This window comes from Cyphomyrmex costatus, unplaced genomic scaffold (genome assembly GCF_001594065.2).
Source record: "Cyphomyrmex costatus isolate MS0001 unplaced genomic scaffold, Ccosl1.0 scaffold51, whole genome shotgun sequence".
Classification (NCBI taxonomy): Eukaryota; Metazoa; Arthropoda; class Insecta; order Hymenoptera; family Formicidae; genus Cyphomyrmex; species Cyphomyrmex costatus.
Window position 1 is genome coordinate 1,845,078 of NW_017279354.1, and position 20,474 is coordinate 1,865,551.

Consider the following 20,474-nt stretch of genomic DNA (forward strand, 5'->3'; position numbering starts at 1 on the left):
ATTAATAATTTCTTTGTTCTTTAACACATAAAAAAACAAAGAAATCAATTTATTTTTAACTTAGATTAACTTTAAAACTTAGTTCATTTCTATCAATCTAGGTTAACTCGGCTTTAATCTCGACTTAAATTAGTTTTTACTTTTTTTCTGACACTAGAATAAAAATAAAGAGTGAGTTAAACCGAGATTATAACTAATTTATTGCTACAAATGGACATGAAGAGGAATAACCAATCACATATTAGAAATGATACGAATTTACACCGATGAAAATAAATTTAATTAAACATAAGAATCCCTAAATTCGGATTAAAGCAGATCTTATGTTAGTGCTTAAATTTTTCTGCATAAATTTATGTAGTGTCTTTCAGTTTTTGAACATGGTCGGAGACACTACCGCGTCTCCTGATATACATATTTGATTTTGCGCGCCAAAATTTTTTTCCATCTTCATTTTCGCACATCTTGAGCAATATCACTTATGACAAACAATTTAATATTTTTTTAACGCTAACGTATCTTTACAAGAATATTAATATTTTTCACAATAAATTATTCGCCGATTTTAAGATTCTCATTAACATCTAATTATTAATATTAATTCTTATAAAGATGCTTATTAGCACTAAAAATTATTAAATTGCTTGTCAATTTAATAAGTGATATTACTACTCTGATTCTTATAATAACGTTTCAAGGCCGGAAACAATTTTTTGCTCGTAGTTTGCAGAATCAAATATGTATATAAATTTGCACATAAATATTGAAGCATCCGCTTTGAACTTTGAATATAGAAATTTCTCATATTTCATTAAATTCGAAATTTTACTGTGAATTATATATTAGAATTTTAGCGATTTTATCGGTTGTTATAATCGCCAGTTAAATTATAATCAGAATTCTGATTTGAACTCCAGTTAATTTAATCAGTACTTATTCATTCGACAATCGAAATCGTCCATATAGGATTTTTGTGCATTTCGTTGTTTTCTTATAAAAATATAAAATTTACTCTTTCTTTCAACCTCTAGTTCAACATGAACTCTATAATAAATATTATTAATCCTCTCGCGAGGGGAGTTTAGCGCGAATTGCGTACGACACTTCATTAGTCGAGCTGGTAGAGCTAACGCTGCTGTTCCCGTTGATGAATTATTCAGCGTGTACAAATCCACGAGAAGTAGAATGATGATCCTCGCGGAATTGTCGGAGCCAAGGTCAAACGCCGAGACGCGTCGCGCGAGCGCGCCTTTTGGCACTTGCGAAATTTCTCAGCGGCCGAATCCCAACCGTTTGGATTTCGCACTGAAATTACATGGTATTGCGTAATCGCGCGCGACCGCCGTTGCGTTGCACGCTACTGCTCGTTGTTTATTGCTCACTTCACCCGACGCGCTCTTCCATGATGTATAGTCACCGCACGAGATACTGCGAGGCACACACCACCGTCTAGAAAGCACACGCCTTTTATCTCTAGGATTTTTTAGCTATTTATACGTAGAATGTTAAATCTCGCTAACGACCTTGATCTTGCGATGCATTGTGCAAAATGAAATTTCTCAGTTAGCTTCATTTTAAATTAAGCGTGGGTCGTTTCTGGTTTCGGAAAGTTGTTATTCATTCTTTCGAAGCGAGTTAAACGCGAATTTTCGTTAGATACACTATAAAATAAGGCTAAAATGACACAAATAGCGCTAATAATGTTTCCCTGAATGCATCTTTGGGTATATAGACCGCGGCCTAAATACACGTAGCTTATATTAGAAAACAAAATCAGTAATTATTGGGCTGAGTAATTATTAGGCCAGGGTTGGAGTCATAGCAAAAAAATATAAACAGTAAGAAAATTAACATATTGGATTTGCTGCTGCTTACGTCTTACTGCTTAAATTTTTTTATGTGCCATGGCCCTTAGATTTTGAACTTTGTTCCACGTGAGAAGATGATGTGTATGTTGCTACAACATTTCAAATCTTGCTATAATATTTCAAAATAATTTATAAATACCGTAAAGCGATTTTCCTGTACTGCAAAGTGTATCTGATTCAAGAGGTTTCAAGATATCCGTATAATGTTTTAGATCAAAAGAGACCATCGGTAAAATATAAGCTTTAAAACTTGTGTAGACTCAAATTTCACCTTTTAGAGTCTATGAAATAATTAACTGCAGTATGTTAGTAATATTTTTATTATTTATTTTTTAGACTTTGAATGTTAAATATTGCTGGAAAGAAATTCTCAAAATAATTGTGATTTTTATTCTTTTTAAAAAATGTATACATTTATTTGGATAATTTATAATATTTATACATATAATGCATGTTGCAATAACACAAACAGATTATATAAAAAAAGGAAAGATTATTTTTATCTGATATTTATCTATATTTCTTCTATGACGATTCCACACAGCATTGTTTACAGACTCCGCTTATTGTTCATTTTACTTTTAATCACTTTCCTTCTGGTGTTAATCTCATCCACTGCTTTGTATTTTCTGTGCATGTGCAAAATGACAAGTGCCATACACACGATCGATTTGGATCAATCGGCGGAAATACGGAATGACGGAACATAAATCATCTGTTTTATCGTTTTTCCGAGAAACGTGATGTTTTAACATGTTTTTCTATGCAAAATTTGGGTGAGGATGTAAGCATCGTGAGGGAAACGCATAGCAAATAGGCACCCCGTTTTATTTTGTGTATTCGACAATGCAATGCGTGCGCGTTTGCCTTTGCCTCCGCCTTTGATGCGATGTATTTATACTATCAAGTGGTTCGGAGCGCTCGGGACTTGCAATAATATTTATCTACGGCAGCAACTGCAAGCTCGCGTATTCTATATATACGGGATGTCCTAAAAAATTGCTACTCTTTTTCAACTACAGATTATTTAACATTAGCATTGGTTTTAGAGAGAATTTAACGTGGATTTACTACCTTCAATATTTATTATGTTCCCCACACACACACACACACACACACAAAATACCTGTACGATTTTTAAATAGGACGAAAAAGAAACAAAATAAAAAAATATATAGAATATGAAAAATATCCTTTTATTGTAATATGGCAGTAATAAGAGAAGGGCCGATAAGAACCTGAATGCAGTGCTGAAAAGTGCTTTGATCCGCATGTATGTCACGCAGATAAGCAAAATATTTCACTTCTGCGCATCTACGAGCACGAACGAAGATTAATACTCAATGTGTTTCGAAACTACATTATAAATTTTGCCCTTGCGTCATATTTGAGTGTTATTTTGAAGTAATTAAGAAAATACCGTAAAATTTCTTTACAGGCATCACTGTAAGTGTATTTGTTATGTGTGTTCGTGCGCGCGCGTATGTGTGTGTGTGTGTGTGTGTGTGTGTGTGTAAAACTCACAAGTAGCACATGGTGTGTTGATAAGCACTGAACGTATGTTATTGGCCGGGAGATAACGTGCGCTTTTTATTAATAACTGTTAAGTACACCGAGATTATAGCAGCTCGCTTTCGCATCTGGCCGAGCCGTTTTATTATTAGCGACAGCTCCCTCGTGTTAATTATATGTCATATTATGTATTCATTGTCTCCGCTTGAGCCGTTCGCGTGTCTGATGGCAGGTCAATGGCTGAAGTTTTTTTTACGGGCAAGATGACATATTTTTTTCGATACACACAATTATAAATTTTGCAATTTTATCTCGCGATTATTCGAAAGTTATTTGAAATCAAATAACAATTATTTTATTTTACATGATTATTAAACATGATAATATAATTTTTTTTTAATGAACGATGTCTCTCTCTCTTTTATTAAATCCTAATTAACTTAACTGGATTAATTCAACCGAAAGAATTAGTCAACATTTCTGATTTAATCTTTCTTTTCAATATGTCAGACAAAAGTTAATTATTAAATCATATGGGACCGTACATGTGAGAAACACAACCAATAAGAAATTACCTTTAACGTTCGAACTGGATCTTAGATGGTTTTATAATTCGGTGTGAATTTATATACTATACGTATGTAGTCTTTTAAACTGCGCACCGAACAATTTTTCGGTCTTGAAACGCAACTTAAAAGTTAATTATTTTATTCATATTAACAAAACAGTGTAAAAATTAGAACTTGATAATGTATAATCGATTAACTAATAAATATATTATTTTATTAAAAGTAACATATATATAGAATAAATTATTCAATAATTTATATAATGTATAAAATTATCAAGTTTTTGTTAGTAATATATGAAGAATGAAAGAAGATTAAATTAGCGCGATCTGTATATGGTAGTTAAAAATTTTACTTTGGATGAACAATTCTACCGGTTAATTCTGTCGAATTAATCACTAATTAAATTTGGTCAGAGTCGCTTTTGATAATTTTTCGTTGGCTAGAATGTTCACTTTTATACAACTTCATTTAATGTAACGTTTATTAGCGGTGCCGGTAGCACCAAAATTGCTATAAATATTCCTATATCATGACTCAGAACTACTCTCTTCCTGACAGTTTGACAGCTGTATATTATATACGTAATACATGTATGTGTGCGTGTGTGCGTGCGTGTGTGTATACGTGTTTGACATGTACGAACTTTCGAAGAAGGTTAAATATAAAACAAAAAAATTGATTGTCGCGCAAAGTCGTGCGTGAGATATTAAATTAATCGATCAAAATATAAATGTTCCTACCAGCAGTCACAATGAGCGATTATGACAGTTATGATGAGCGATCATAACAGTAGCCTAAGTCATATACTCATGTCGTTTTGAGACATTTTTTTGCTTTACTTTTGCGTTGGCACGTATTAAAAGAAAATTTTATTACGTAATAAAAAAAATATTTCCCAAAATACATTGATACTCCTACAATGTAGGATAAACTGAGGTAAGATGGCTATAGGTTTTTAAAATGCAGAATATACTTTTAATTCTGTTTATATACATATATTTTTTAACAATATTTTGTACAGCACTTTATGAAATTTGAAATAATAAATATATTATCAAAATTAAAGAGAAAACACTCAAAATAGAAGAAATGCATTTTCCGATTTGGAACTCATTTTAGACCTCTCCTATTTTTATGAACTTTTAGATAAAATTTTTTAATATTTTAATTAATTTTTGTTAGTATTGAGTAAAAACGAGCAATTTAAGACTCAAAGATAAAAATACAGTTTATATTATTAGAATTAAAATCAATAAAGATACCATCAATCTGCATCTGATGACACATGATATTTTAGTGTTTCTTAGACCAGATCTGGCTGGTCGATCACAACCATGTTGTAGCGAACTTTCCTTCTTCGTTGAGAATTAGCTGGCTTACTCGTCTTTTTAGTGTGTTTTGTATGAGTCCGATTTGGACACGGGTTCTTTCGAACGATTGGAACAAATTTTACAATAAACCGTAAAAGTAATCACAAAACACTTGATATTTTTAAATTCTACACTCTTTAATTATCTTAAATTAATTACTGTTCAAATTTTTAACATCTTTTAAATAATGATTTACAATGATTTTCTTGTTTTAAAACAATTTTCGCATGATAGCCGAAAATACATATTTGCATCTATTCTATGAACATTATTTATACAGAGTACTGCCAAACTGCTGTCGTCACATGTTCTGTGTCTTATAAGGACTTTACATTAATAGCACGCAAATCTGCTTAACCGTATTTATTTAAATTAAAAAGGTCCGATTTAGGACATTCTCCCCTATAAATTCATGATATTGTTATTTTAAATAATGTACACACATAAACTACTAAATATTGTATTTTTGAAAATAACTACAAAAAGCACTATTTAGCAATAATTGGAAAAATACAGTCTATATATGTATGACTATAATACCTGCTTATCCTAATCTTTTTTGCAATTGAAAAATTTTACGAGTAGTAAAATTGTTAAGAAATATGACACCTCTGATATCTCAAATGACCATTTTTAAAATTTACAATAAATCTTAAAAATGACTTATGATCACAAAAGATATTGAATTTTATTTAAAAACTAGTTAAAAGCAAACACATATATTTATATCTTATGATTATCCAAATTATGTTTACTTATAATTTTTGTCAGAATTCTAGTTTTTTCTTTGCAATTTTCAATTTTTGATGTTTGTAGAATTTTAAAATATTCATGAGAAATTGGCAGAAGAAATATACGATAACAAATCATTATATGTGTTTATATCTTTCCTTCATCATCACGCTAGTCGGATAGATATATACATATAATGAAAATATAATTGGATCTACACAAGTTTGCCAGAGAACAAGCGGCTTAAACCGCTGTCAAAATAAACGTGTGTTTAACTGAAGTTTGTTCAACGGTAACTATTAAAGCCGTTAAGCGTTTCAATTTTTAACTATTTTTAAAATAATTTTTTTTTTTAATTTAAAATTCTCTATAATTGTAATGTAAATCGATGAAACACGAAGTTATAGTGACAAATCTACCTTTTCTACATTTTTTCTTTAGGCCATTTTCATAATTACTAGCACGTGTAATGGACACACCTGCCTGTAAATCCCTTAACACATGAGTTTGCACAAATATCGAAGTATGTATTTGAGGCATACCTACCTTCTTCTAAATAAATATTCATTCGTAGTTATTCCGCAATAAAACAATTTCTTATAATAATAAGTAATATGTTATTAAAAAATGATTAGATAGAAGGGCTGATTATCTAAAGCCTAATTTATAATAAGTTGCAAACACATTGTTGCCAATCGTAATGCTTCGTAACAGCCAATCAAAAGCATGACTAATTACTATTGAACTACTATTAACGCTTCTAATTGGCTGTTGCGAAGCATTGCAATTGGCGACGTTGTGTTTGCAACTTATTGTAGACCAGGCTTAACTCTCATCAACCCACCGTCCATCTAAATTTTTTTTCTTATTTAACAGTTCTATCAATCTTCTATTTAAAATACATAATATTTGTTGATATTTTATATTTTATTATGTTATATGAAATTAACGCAAGCATGCGTCCCAAATATGCCTTGACAAGATTCTTGTGTCAGGCACTCATGACCCCGTGTGTGCCACTTGTAGCGTGAGGAAAAAGAACGAAAAAAAGAAGAAAGCACGTGGTGTTCTATATACGTACACTTGTTTACGCTGGCACCCTTACAACGAGACAATTGATTTCGGTTACCCGCTGGCGAGTGAGCGATGACGACGTCAAGAGGGATACCGACAGATGTGCATAATAAGCACTAAAACATTATCTTGGAGCTTACACGAATTTACGAGATTCGAGCAATGCCTCAATCACGTGCGTTACTCGACCGTGTTTAATTGTGTCGTAGAGCAAGCGAGGAAAGGGTTGAACCATTATAGCACTGCCTGTTAAATCCGTCCTAATTGGTTTTAATTGTTTTAAAGTAAAATCAATCCGAGAATCAGTCGTTCTTTTGAAAATGATTGTTCTAACAATGATTAGTTCGATTAAGCCCTGATTAATTTAATTGGCGATTAATTCAACTAACAAAATTTTGCTCACAATAAAATTTCTAATTATATGTATAATTCACTATCCCCAAATCGATCTTTCTCTTCATGTTAAATAAAAAAAATCAATATATATAATTTTGTTCATGTTAATAAAACGCTATAGGTATTATTTGACAAATTAGTCACTGATTGAGGTAATCACAGTCGCTCTAAGAAACGCATATCGTCTAGAAATTATAGTCTCTATAAGTATATATGTGTTTCGTATAAAATGAAACAAAATTAGGATCATGATTAAAGGAATCTGTTATGGCGGAGAAGTAAAATACTCATTTATTATAACGTGTTTTAAATATAATTTAAAAAAAAATTTTGTTGGTTTGTGTGACAGACGCAGCAATTTGTGTTAAGAACAAAATGAGCTTTGATTTATTTCACCATTTCAGTATGTTCGCGAGTTATTGTGACAATAAATTTGAAAAACTGCATCCTAAAATAAATATCTGTGTGTGTGTGTGCGCGTGCGTGCGTGCGTGCGTGTCTTATTAAATATAAGTTGTATATGTATGTTACTAACACATTTTTTGTAGTTCAAGAGATACAAACAAAAATGTATATTTTAATCTTGAATATTCTATTGCATTCTATATTTTATTAAATTTTCTTTCTTTTTTTAAATAAAAATTATCTTTATATTATGCCGATGAAAAGACGACTCTTTTAAATTTTTATTTATGTAAATAATATTTTTATCTTATACACATGTTATCTACATAAATATGAAAATCAAATGATAAATTTAGAATAGTGGAAAAACATACCAGAAAGCAGAAGAAAGTGTAAAAAAACGAAGTATATAAAGAGTATAACAGTTTTATTGTATGTGGTGATATAAATAAAATACTATACATATAAATGAAATATATAATATTTTTACATTTTTTCAACAAGATATTATCAAATTGCTTTCATTTCATTAATTGTAAAATAAATTTACTGATAACACTCCAAAATCCTACAATATTTATCCATCTACTTCAAAAGTTTTCGAAATTGTCCACTTATACATTTCAATCTTCTTTGTCTCAGATGAAAATTGAAACGTCCCAAGATATGACGTAAACAGCAGCAGGTGCGTGAAAAATCGCCGGAGTGGCCGCCATGAAGAATCTCGTGCCGTAGTTGTTAAGCGATGTTAGTGACTGCCTCCCCGATGGACAATTCGCCGAACACGCTGTCGGTGGTCGAGGAGGAGGCGACGAACGTCACCGACATCGACGACGCGTTCCCACCGCATGTCGACACCAGCAACATTGTCATCCAGCCGGAATCACCCACCAGCAAGAAACAGACACTGAAGACTTTCGCTGAAGTAAACACATTGCTGCAGGCCGGCAGGAAGCGGGAGGTGAAGCTGATCATACGGGAGAACGCCTGGCCACTTAACAACGGCATCAGGACGCAGCTCTGGCCGGCGCTCTGCGATCAGCACGCGCACGGCAAGAACATGCTCGACGGATTCTACTGGGATATGGTTAACCAGGTTTTTGGAACGACAGGTTAATAAACACATTTAATATATATATGTGAATCTTCGACTTGTGTTTTTATTATAAGTTTATTTGTATTGATTACAAAAAGATCATATACAAAATAAAGAGTAGTGAGATTTTATAAGATATTATATATATAATTATACATTTACCTATAACGTTCTCAACTTAGAAACACTTATGGAAGCACTAAATCCAAATATGTAATTATTAAAAAAATACGAAAGACGTAATCAATATAGATCTATATTCTTAAATCTATATTGTATATGCGAAACTATAGATACAATATACGTATATTATATAATATATAACGTACATTATATAGTATTTTCGTATATCGCGATACTTTTGGAAAATAATTTTTTTTCGTCGTTACACTGGACTACACTAAAATTTTCTTTTCCACTTTCAAATTTAATCACAGAACAGACTTAATGTAATATAAACGTCAAAATATTTTGTTTGCAGAATTACCAGAAAAATCAATCATGCTACCGCCATTTGTCGATAGTACACATTGCTTGTCTTACAATTTGACGAGAAAGGGCAGAAACGTGGCGGACAGAATCGTATCTGTATTAGGATATGCTTGTCCTGACATTACATACAGCCCATCTCTTTATCCGTTAACTGCGCTTCTCTTGCATTTTGTGCCAGGTAAATATCACTAAATTAAATCAACAATAACTTAACGTAATAATAATTTGATACGTGAAAAATTATAGAAATTTTTTACTTTCGGGTAAAGTTTGGTTTATTTTTCAGTGCTCATATCTTAGTATTTTTTAATTCGTAGTAGTGATGGAAACTGCATTTCTATTTTTCCTTTGTTTTCGTCTTTTGTTTATAGCCGCGGTTAGTAACTGTTTAATTATCACTAGAAAATACAAACTTACACAGCCGACTAGTAGCTCTCGGAATTAATATAGATGTGTAACGTTATGTCAATGATTACAGCATTGGAACGCAACTTGTGTTACCGTTGTTGTGCTCGAAAGTGTCTAGGGATATTGTAATAGGGAGTTCCTATAAAAAAAATAATACATTTTTTTTTGTTTATTATGGAAATATGCATTATTATAAATTTATGTATAATAAAATTTGTAATTTTTAGCAATGGATAGGTACTAAAAAACTAAAATAAAGTTTAATAATATTTGAAATTTGAGAAAACGATTTTGATTGGCTGACAAGTGCGTGACGTCACACTGTAGTAAACCGTCTGCAATCGGCTGCTTATGTTGAAAGTCAAAGCACAGTGTAAGGATATATATACTGTGGTCAAAGCAAAATTAACTCTTAAAAATTCTTTATATAAATTTCAAAATTAAAATGTCAAACGAACTAGATCCAAGTTTTATTAAAGCCGATTCGACAAACTTACCGAAAATAACGGTATTTATGGTTTGGGAATACATTGTTAATGATGAGCGATATAATGCTCCAGAAGTTCGAGGAATAAAAGCAACTCTTTAGATGTAATAATTTTACAAATTCCCAAAATACCTTTACATTTAACATTCAATGTTTTAGCTTACGTTTTAGGTTATGTTGGATATTTTTACGAACATAATTAATATTTTTACAAATTTATAATATTAAAGAATAAAAAACATATTTTATATAATACCTACATCGAAATGATCTTCACAACAAAAATAATTCCATTTTCCTGGTTCATCAATACGATGTGCACTTTTAAAACACTTTTCTCACATTTTCAGCTTGAGGCACATAAAAAAAACAATTTTCCTGGTGTTTTAATTGTCGTACTTTTACACAAAGGTACAAAACACGTTTTGTATGTGTTTTATTTGCTCATTTTTTAAATAAATTAATTTCCTGCTGAAGAATTGTGGTTTCGTTGTTGCAGTGTGACGTCACAACGTGTTCGGGAGAGCTCGGTCGTATCCGGACCGTCTTCGGCATTTCAAATATTGCAATACTTTATTATTTATTTTCTTGCATAATTTGCGTTTAAAAATTATTTGAACATTGCAGTTAAAGATATATATATATAAATTATAAAATGTTATATTTTTCAAAAATCATGAGAACTCCCTATCACGATTATTTATTTTTTAATAATTAATAGTAAAAAAAAAAGTATAAAATAGTAGAATATGTGTCTACATTCAACTTAATTTTCAATTTTTATTTTTTTCTAGAAACAGTGAACAATTAAATTGAAAAATGTTATTCTGTATTTTCAATTTATTTGACACAATGATGGATAAAAATATTATTTATCAATTAGTCATTTAGTTACTTAGAATAGTTTATGAATAATGTTCATAAGTTATAGCATTATTTCTACTTGACAGTTATTTGTACATTATGGTTTATATATCTTTTAATTCAATAAAAGTTAAGATCTAAAATAAGCAAATTTATGGTAAGAATTTTGTTTACTTCTAATGTGGATCGCTACTTATGTTATTTTGAGAATGTTATTTTTCAGAGGAGGAATGTTACCACTGTATGGCTACTTTGGTAGCTGCCAAAGAGAAAATGTTCATCACGCAAACCAAACTTCTTTATGAAGTTACGTGGAAAACGGTAGAACAAATTACTAAGAAACATGTTGTAAGTAACATTAAAAATTACAAATAATTCCTAAATTTTCGATTTCAAATTAAATATATAAGATTAATAACAAACGCTTGACAATTCAAATAAATTAAAAGATAAACGGATATATAGAAGTCAAACGCGGAAATTATTACGCAGAAATTCTTATAAAAAACGATGTAATAAACTTTAGACAAACATAAAAAGGTACTAGCTCGTATTCAAAACGCGCTTACAACGATGTTAGCACTCTAACATGCTATAGTTTACGTTACGCATACTATAGAATTTCAGAGATAAAAGCGCGCTTTTATTAATAAAAACGCGTTCTAAATACAGACTACTATATATATGACGGTAATAAGTCCTACATGTTTCGTCAAATGTAACTAAATATAATTAAATAATTTGCTCCTATTGTCTCTAAACCCTCATCTTAAATATTTATTTTACATATAAAACAAATAAAATAAAATAAAATGATAAAAATAATAAAAATAAGTATTATTTGTTTATAAGTTTATTAATCGGATATGCCTAATAGATATTTTATTAAGATTAATCAGATTTAATGATACAAATAATTACGATTAATGTAAGAATCAATTGATATAAATATGATTGATTGTGAATCTCGAAACTGATTTCAATCTCTATTGAAGTTACTCTTTAGTCGATGACTTTTGATATCCTCCACCACTTTGATTAGTTGTGTCATATACAACTGTGCACCAAATTCGTGTTAGTCATTAATTTATAACTGCAGTTTTATTTACGTTTTTTTGCATGTCCTATAAATCTATCGTCTAATTGTAATTGAAATATATTTTATCAATTTTATATTAGATATTTAAATACATGTATTATACATTTAAAATAACTTTATATCATAATCATTATTATTTTTCTTACATAGAAATCTTTTTCACGATTTATATATTAAAATTTAACTTAACAATAATTGAATTATGTTTAAATAATAATTGGATTCAAATTTGAAAAAAATTATTTTATTGATTCAAACAAATTTTCAAAAATACATTGGAAGGGGAAGAGCATATAGAGAGTTATTCTATTTATTAAATAAAAATAATCTTAAAAAATTTTAAAAGACGAAAAAAAATTTGTTGTTATCTTTGTCATTTTCGGAGAAAATGGCTTATAATATTTTACGTGATTATCTTGTATTTTTCATTGCCTCAACACGTTATCTCATGAATAGAATAAACTTCTTTATCTATATATCTATCTTTCTTTAAATTGATATTATTCCAGATATATATTCACTGAAATTGTATAAAAGAGATATGAGCTTAAAACATAAAATTTTTGCTAATCAAAAAATTACAAACAATAATAGATTCTAGCGATGTGGGTGTGTGCATGTGTTGTGCGTGTGTATAAATATACATATATATAGTACAATATATATGTAATGGTATTATACATTTTTCGATATCACAATTTTAAGAAATCAGCTGCTGTACATTTAGCGAGGCATTGCTCCGGTTCAAGAGCAGAAAGAATCTACATGGACTGGATCTGGTGGATTCTTCAACTTCTTCCATTTCAACATCTAGTCAGGGTTATGGACTGTTTTCTTCATGAAGGCATTAAGGTGGGTTTATACTTTAGATATGATCGCTATATAACTTTATAAATATTTTTTATAGATTATATTAAATTCATACATAGTGTTTGCCTTATTAAATAATTAAAAGCTTAAGCTTCAAATTTAAACAATTCATATAGTTGACACTCAGTTGATCAAATTATTCGAACAATGTGTAATATTTAAAAGTTTAAATAGTTATTTAAATCGTTTAGATATTAAAATATAATATTTATTGCAAAAAAAAAACGATCAAAGACATAAGGAGATACTCACTTCTTTATAGTATACATTAAATTACAAATTAGAAAGTGAAGCAAATGTATATTTTTGTAGTCTTTATTTTATGATAGACATTTATGCAAAGTATAAATATTCGAATAATTTAAACTTCGAGAAGGAAGTTTGAAGAATTGTTAGAATCATTCGACTATCGTGAATTCTGAGTCCAAACTGGTTTGAACCGTCCGCCAACCGGAAAATTCCGAACTTTGCTTCTTACTATGCATTCGAGGAACCAGTCGAAGAGCAGCACGTGAAACCGTCCATCTACCGTACATATGAGAGTGCGAGAAAAATTGGCGTTTACCCAACCGACAGATAAAGATCAACCGCGTGTTATGTGTACTGAGCAATGCACTTATATTCTAGGTATAGGACAAATGTTAAATTTGACGTTTGACTCAATGCCAGCGAAAAGTTGTTTTGCAAACATTTTTGAGCATTACCTATATATTGCATCAAATTCGTTCTTTTTGGATATATATGCAATTTATTATAAAAAGTACTGTTTTAATAATTAATGTAATTAAATTGTTTTCTTTTCAGGTCTTTTATCGGGTAGCTATGGCTATAGTTTTATTATTTTATAAGCATTCTTCGCCACAGAATTCCGAATGGATGAATGAGATTTCGAAGAATGGGATAGATGCCGCTCTATCAAAGTTCTGCAGACAAATGCCAGTGAGTAACAAAATCTAAAATAAATTGTGTTCAACGGAATAATTGTAACATAAGAAATAAATTTTGAAAAGCACAAAGAAATTAATATACAATATTATAATAGATAACAAAAGTGAGGTAAATGTTATATTTTTATTTAAGGATGTTTTAGATATACTATATCAGCTAAAAATATCAATCAATCAGGCAAAATAAGCTGATATCAATATCATTTAAAAAATTTTGATAATATTGGCAAAAAACAAAACAAATGATTTGATTTATAATGGGTGTTATACAATAAAATAATCGTATTTTTCTGTACTTTTAAGTCTATAATATGTAAATAAATAAGTGGATCTAAATAAATTTTTGCACGAATATTTATTATTATTTGATCAGTATGTGTATAAGAATTAAGACTAACAAAAAATAATTTTTAAACTAATAAAAGAATTGTACTCAAATTTTTCACAGATATTTAGACGTAATACTAAAACAGTCTATGAAATTTTTATATTTTTCATATTGTTTTGAGATGTGATATACTATACATCCCTTAACAAAAAATTTAAATATGAAACAAAATAATGATTTAAATGTGTCTATTTAAATACATACATATGTATAATATTTTATTTAAAAGTTTATATTTATAATAAACTTTAAGTTACATTTTTATGTATCTCTTACTTGATATTTTATCTTACAAGGATTTAATTGTGAGAAACGCTATTGAAAATAATTCATCAATTTTCACAGGTGACACCTGCTAAATTTTTACGCACCGCTTTTGGGATACGTGGACTTAGCTCAGCATATATATCGCGAGTATTTCTGCGGACGGAAATGGCTCTTAAGAGCAAGAGCGTCCTGACAGGATCCCGATCCTTGGCCAGGTCACGTTCGACAGACAACCTACCCACCAGTCAGTCCCAAGTCAACATTCAGATGATGTCACACACACTCACAATAAGAGAAGTACGTTATTTATCTATCTATTCCTTTTTCTTATCTCAATTTCATATTTATTTCAATTTATTAATAAAAATTTGCTGATTATTAAGGTTTCTAGACATTTTATAATTTAACTTGACAAATAAAATTTATAGATTAAAGTTTATAGAAACTTATAGAAAAGTTAAAATTATAATTTAATAAGCTGGATAGTAATGACATAAATACATTTGATTGCTAGTAGGAGAATAATATTGGTAAAAATTGGTAATTTTTTCAGCATGTCTTTGTGGACGTAATGCATATCGTGCATAAAATTTCTGTTATTATAATTCCAATTATATTGGCTGCACTTATGTAAAATATGCACGGGAGTTCATTGTTGGAATTTTAAATCTTTTAACAAGTATTTTTTCTAATCTTTAAATATTGAAGTTTATTAAAGAAAGAAAAAAAGTATTAATTCAATTTTTTAAATACATGTCTTTCAATTTTTTATCAACTAATTAATTTTTAAACATGGAGATGTACGCGCAACGATGGGTTACTTCATATATCTTCATATATCTATAAGCGAACTGACTGGTAGTTAAGTATGGATGTATTTTCGCTTAATTTAAGTTAAAATATTATATAAAAATTTAATCATTAAAAAATTTTGTATGAGATTACTAATGTGTTTATCTCACAAATTTTAATGTAATAGATTGAAATTAAGTAATAAATTAAAATTGAATATATTAATTAAATTATTTTCTGCAGAAATATTAATTCCACCAAAAGCAGAACATTGTTATGAGTATATATCTGGAGTTTATACGCATGAATGTAATTTTAATTGATAGAATTTTTACAGATACAAATATGAAGTATTTATAGTTTTACATAGTATGCAACATTTTATTGTTTCAGCATATGTAAATATCCCCTTTTATTTCCTAAAACAAAGGAGACAATTGAAACTATTAAATATAAACTTCATTTGTTATAGCCTATCTTCTTCAATTTAAGGAATGAAAGGGGTTGCTTACACACAGGGGATATTTTATATAATTTCTCTTTATAATGAGAATTGAAACCGATAATTTCGTTTAGTTTGATTTTCGATATTACAGGTATGCGAGAAAAGACCTTATGCCGATTATCGCATTTTATTTACTTACGGATAAACATAAGGATCATTATTGTATGTCTACAATATCCAAATCTTAACTCGATGAAATTTCAGAATACTCAATAAATCGTGATATACCCAATAAGAAAACAATTTCTTGTGAAAAAATTTTTTATCAAGTTTTAATTTTTGATTGCGTAGTTTTCGAAAAAAATAGTACTAATGTGATAGGTTCTTAACCATAAATAATAACGATTTCTCAAAGTGAATGGAATACAACAATTATAAATATAATATTGTACTTCACAATTATAATTAATTGTTACAAGATATTCGATATATTAATACCACACACACGCACACGCACACACACAATGTATAGTCGAATAGATACATTTTTACATTAAAAACAGTTTCTCTGAAAACTACGCAATCTAAAAAAAATTATTATATTCTTTTAAACGTTCTTTTTTACATCCTTTTTTTTTATAAGAAATGGCTGTTTTAAGTTGGTTGTATTACAATTTACTGCATATCCTGTGTACTGGTTTCAATCTCTGCTTTGTACAGCCCAGCGTGTTAAAGTAGTCTCTTATAGGGTTCGGTAAACCTTCGAATCTCTCAATGATTCCATTTGTTTTCAGAAAGAGTGTGAAGACACATACAAAGACAGGGTATCGTATAATTATCTTTTTAGGAGATGTGTTGTCAATTTCATGTGCTCTGCCCATCTTTACCTTTATTTCTCCCCTTTATACTTTGAGATATCATATTACACTCATACTCTACACGTATTTACTCATCGCCATACATTTGTCGTGCCAGCTTTGTTGCTGTTATTTATCCATCCGCAGTGACTCCTTTAATACATCTTCCATTATCAACGCGACAGTAACCAATATTCTCGTCAGCAATGTCTACTGCAACGCATAATGTAAAATTCTCGCTGGCTTTTTCAGTGTGGCTCCGCGTGTATCAATGCAGGTTGCAATCGTAAACGATCTATAACTACTCACAAGATCAGTATTCAAACAAATAAATAATTCAGCAACTTTTAGGATCTGCGCAAAATTAAAAGAGTAAGGAACAGAGAATAAGAATTGCAATCCTTTCAGAAATCATGCACTATGGAATACACAGTTTCTGATAGATTGACATTCTTATTTTTTATCTTTTGTTCCCTATTTCTTTGATATGCGCAGCTCCTTATGTTCAAAAGATTAAATTAAAAGATATATAGCTGTTTTGTTCTGTTATCGCGTTATTCTTTCTTCTTCCTTCTTTTAAGGTTCTTCTTAAGATCTCTTTTTGCAGCCATATTAGATTATGAATCAGAAACAAAAATATATAAATTTTTTTTCAGTATATACAGAGAAAAATTATATATTTTTTTATTTTTTAACATTATAATATAATATGGCTCAAGGAAGAGAAGTTTAAAAAAAAATGAATTAATTCTTTTGGAGTTTCATTTTGTAATGCATTTTAAACATGGTAATTTTTTTGACAAATTTACGGATTAATTATATTTTTAATGGATTATAATCGGTAAAATTGACTAAACTATGAAAGTTTACAAATAATAGGATCTTATCAGAATTACATGAATTTAATTAAGCTTTGCTTGGCAAACGTTTAGTATTAGTTTCATTCCCCTTTTAGTGTTATCTGTTATAAACTCATAACCCTGTTTTCTTGAATGTAATTCTATGGTATCGATTCAGATATTATGCCAATTTTTAGAAGATGTTTTCCGTAGATATAACGTTATTTACATTCATTGATTTTTTAGAAAGTTCTAAGTTCTATATATTTCTCTATATCTTCCAATCTATACTACAACAATTTGTAATTCTATCAGTACACAACATAGAAACAAAGAACAAATATAAAAATCATACTTTTCAATTAATCTTTAAATAACTTTTACTTTTAAATAATAGAGACTACAGAGATTTAATATGAAGTTAAAAATATCATTAAGAATATAAAGCTTAGTTTCTAAGATATTGTACATAATATTAAAAATTGTAAAATTGAAATTTTTTAAAATTATATCTTTTAAATATCTAAAATCGTCTTCAAGCTTACTACAGCTAAAAAATTGTCCGGTCGTTCTGCCTCTTTGTCCTAATATAATCAAGGGCATCTCTTTTATCATATTGGAAATCAATATTATCGTCTATTTTATCTGCCAACATCTTAAAAAGACCTGTAACATTTCGGAATATTTGGAACAATATATAATCACAATGTAATAATATGTATTAAATAGTTAAACATTTGAGAAATACACTGGCTGTTTATTACCATTGTTGTGCATAATAATATATAATAATAAACAGATTTTAATATAAGATTATAATATAAGATAGGCTTTATTGAATGTGTGATACAAAGTAGGAAATTTAAAATTATACTTATATTTAATATCTCTTTATCTATTAATATAAATTTAATAATTTATTACAAATATTAAATTAAAAAATCAATATTAAATCTTTTATAGCTGTTTTATGTATAATTATATAATAAAATAAAATGATCAGAAGAGGAATGTATAAACGAATAGTTTGTAGAGAGAAAAGCGTTGAATAAGGGTAGCAGAATGAATGTTCATTACAGACTTTGAGATATTTTAATGTTTTAATAATGTTCTGCTGTGTTAAGCGATCATATAAGTTTTTCTAGTATTTTCGAAAGATTTTGCACTCAAATTTTATGCCGTAAACGTTTGTATCATCTGCAAGAATGAACAAGAATAGAATTAAAATAAGTTTAATCAAGGTTTACAGTTATTTATTAATCTGCGGATCAAAACAATAGTTTCTTCGGCACATATTTTATATGTGTAAATTCTATTGAATTTAAGTTATAGCATGCAAAGAAACCTAATTTATTTCGATGTATAGTGCAAGAAAAACATTACACTAATTTTTTTCTTCCGATATCACAATATGATATGATTGTAGTGAAAGGTCATAGGATTTTACACTGCTCTAAACTGTCCGGGATAATCAATATTAAATTCATGAAATTCTGTGCGGCTATTCGTAAGGCTAGTAAATGTATAGTATTTATATTCCATATTCTTTGGTGTAACTTCACGTTACTAAAAAGTATCCAATATCTCCGTGGAACGTTTGTGCAGTGGGTACATGCAAAATTCGCATTGGTACCATTAGTGCTCTTCACTGTACATCGATATAACTGACGTGTTTGTGCTGTCTTGTGTTGTGCTGCCTTCACTGGAATGATGGATTAAATGGTACCGGGTGTGTAGGGCGCACACAGTCCTGGACCACGCGCCCTATCAATGGGTGTTTATCCCATACAAAGTATATGCTCCCAGATCCTAGACATGCCTGATGTAAGTACTCATGGCCGTCTTTTCATCGACTGAGTTAAGATTTAAAAACTTCGTCAAGTAATCGTAGGTCTTTATTCTGTGGCATGTCTATATTGTCGTCGTTGATGTATATGCAATCGCATAAAAATATATACAAAGCTCGGTAGTCTAGGCCTAGAGTCTGATAATTTTATCAAGTTTTGTCATAAAGCAAAAAAGATCTAAAGTAATAAATATTGTAAAATATAAGAGAATCGTTATTATCGTACCCCTTTTATTTATGTTAGATTCTAACAATAGCAGCTTATAAATAAGCACTTATATTTCTAACAAGGAGTCATTCATTAAAACTTTTTTATTACTTTATTCAAAAACTATATAAACTTTGATTTAAGTAGTTAGGCCGCAGTAACGCATGAAAAAAAGAAGCCTATTTTTGACAAGAATTTATGAACATATGAAATTCAAGAGAGAAAATTCAAATGAACCACTTTATTGCCTATCTTTTTTACAGTTTAAATATTGATCATCGACATATAGAATGGACCGCTGATGGTAGTGGTGGGGGTAGAAAGACGAGTAGAGTGAGAGGCAGAAATAATATGATCGTTCTTTCTCTGTTTACTGATAACTACTGATTACTATTGGTCGCTGTTAATCCAACAACCAATCAGGATTCAGTAAACAGTTTGACCGAGTTGTCCTTTCACCCGATTTAAAAAACACGGTTTCGAGAAAAATGCATTTAAAGTTTCAAGTGGTGTTTAAATATAAGAATTTTGTATTTACCTTTAATCTACGATGCCTGGACCATATATTGCTCCCTTCTGAATTTAATCTCCTTTTCTTCTTTCTTTCTTCAATCTCTTTATTATCCCTAGAGGTACAAGG

The 20,474-nt window shown here is 29.5% G+C and overlaps 1 protein-coding gene across 5 annotated transcripts in view; it reads left to right on the forward strand.

Moving 5' to 3' along the window:
- sky (GTPase-activating protein skywalker) overlaps positions 1-20,474 on the forward strand; it is a 29,735-nt gene that overhangs the window by 5,550 nt on the left and 3,711 nt on the right. Inside the window, exons 2-9 of one of the 5 annotated variants that reach the window (XM_018546075.1) lie at positions 8,572-9,041; positions 9,507-9,695; positions 11,500-11,624; positions 13,081-13,227; positions 14,050-14,184; positions 14,926-15,144; positions 16,879-16,908; positions 19,518-19,604. In XM_018546075.1, the coding sequence (XP_018401577.1) occupies positions 8,675-9,041; positions 9,507-9,695; positions 11,500-11,624; positions 13,081-13,227; positions 14,050-14,184; positions 14,926-15,144; positions 16,879-16,908; positions 19,518-19,604 (1,299 nt within the window). In that variant the 5' untranslated portion in view covers positions 8,572-8,674. Of the gene's footprint in view, positions 1-8,571; positions 9,042-9,506; positions 9,696-11,499; positions 11,625-13,080; positions 13,228-14,049; positions 14,185-14,925; positions 15,145-16,878; positions 16,909-19,517; positions 19,605-20,474 lie in introns of those variants that run through there. The other 4 variants (XM_018546076.1, XM_018546078.1, XM_018546077.1 and 1 more) reach the window with 4 other exon arrangements.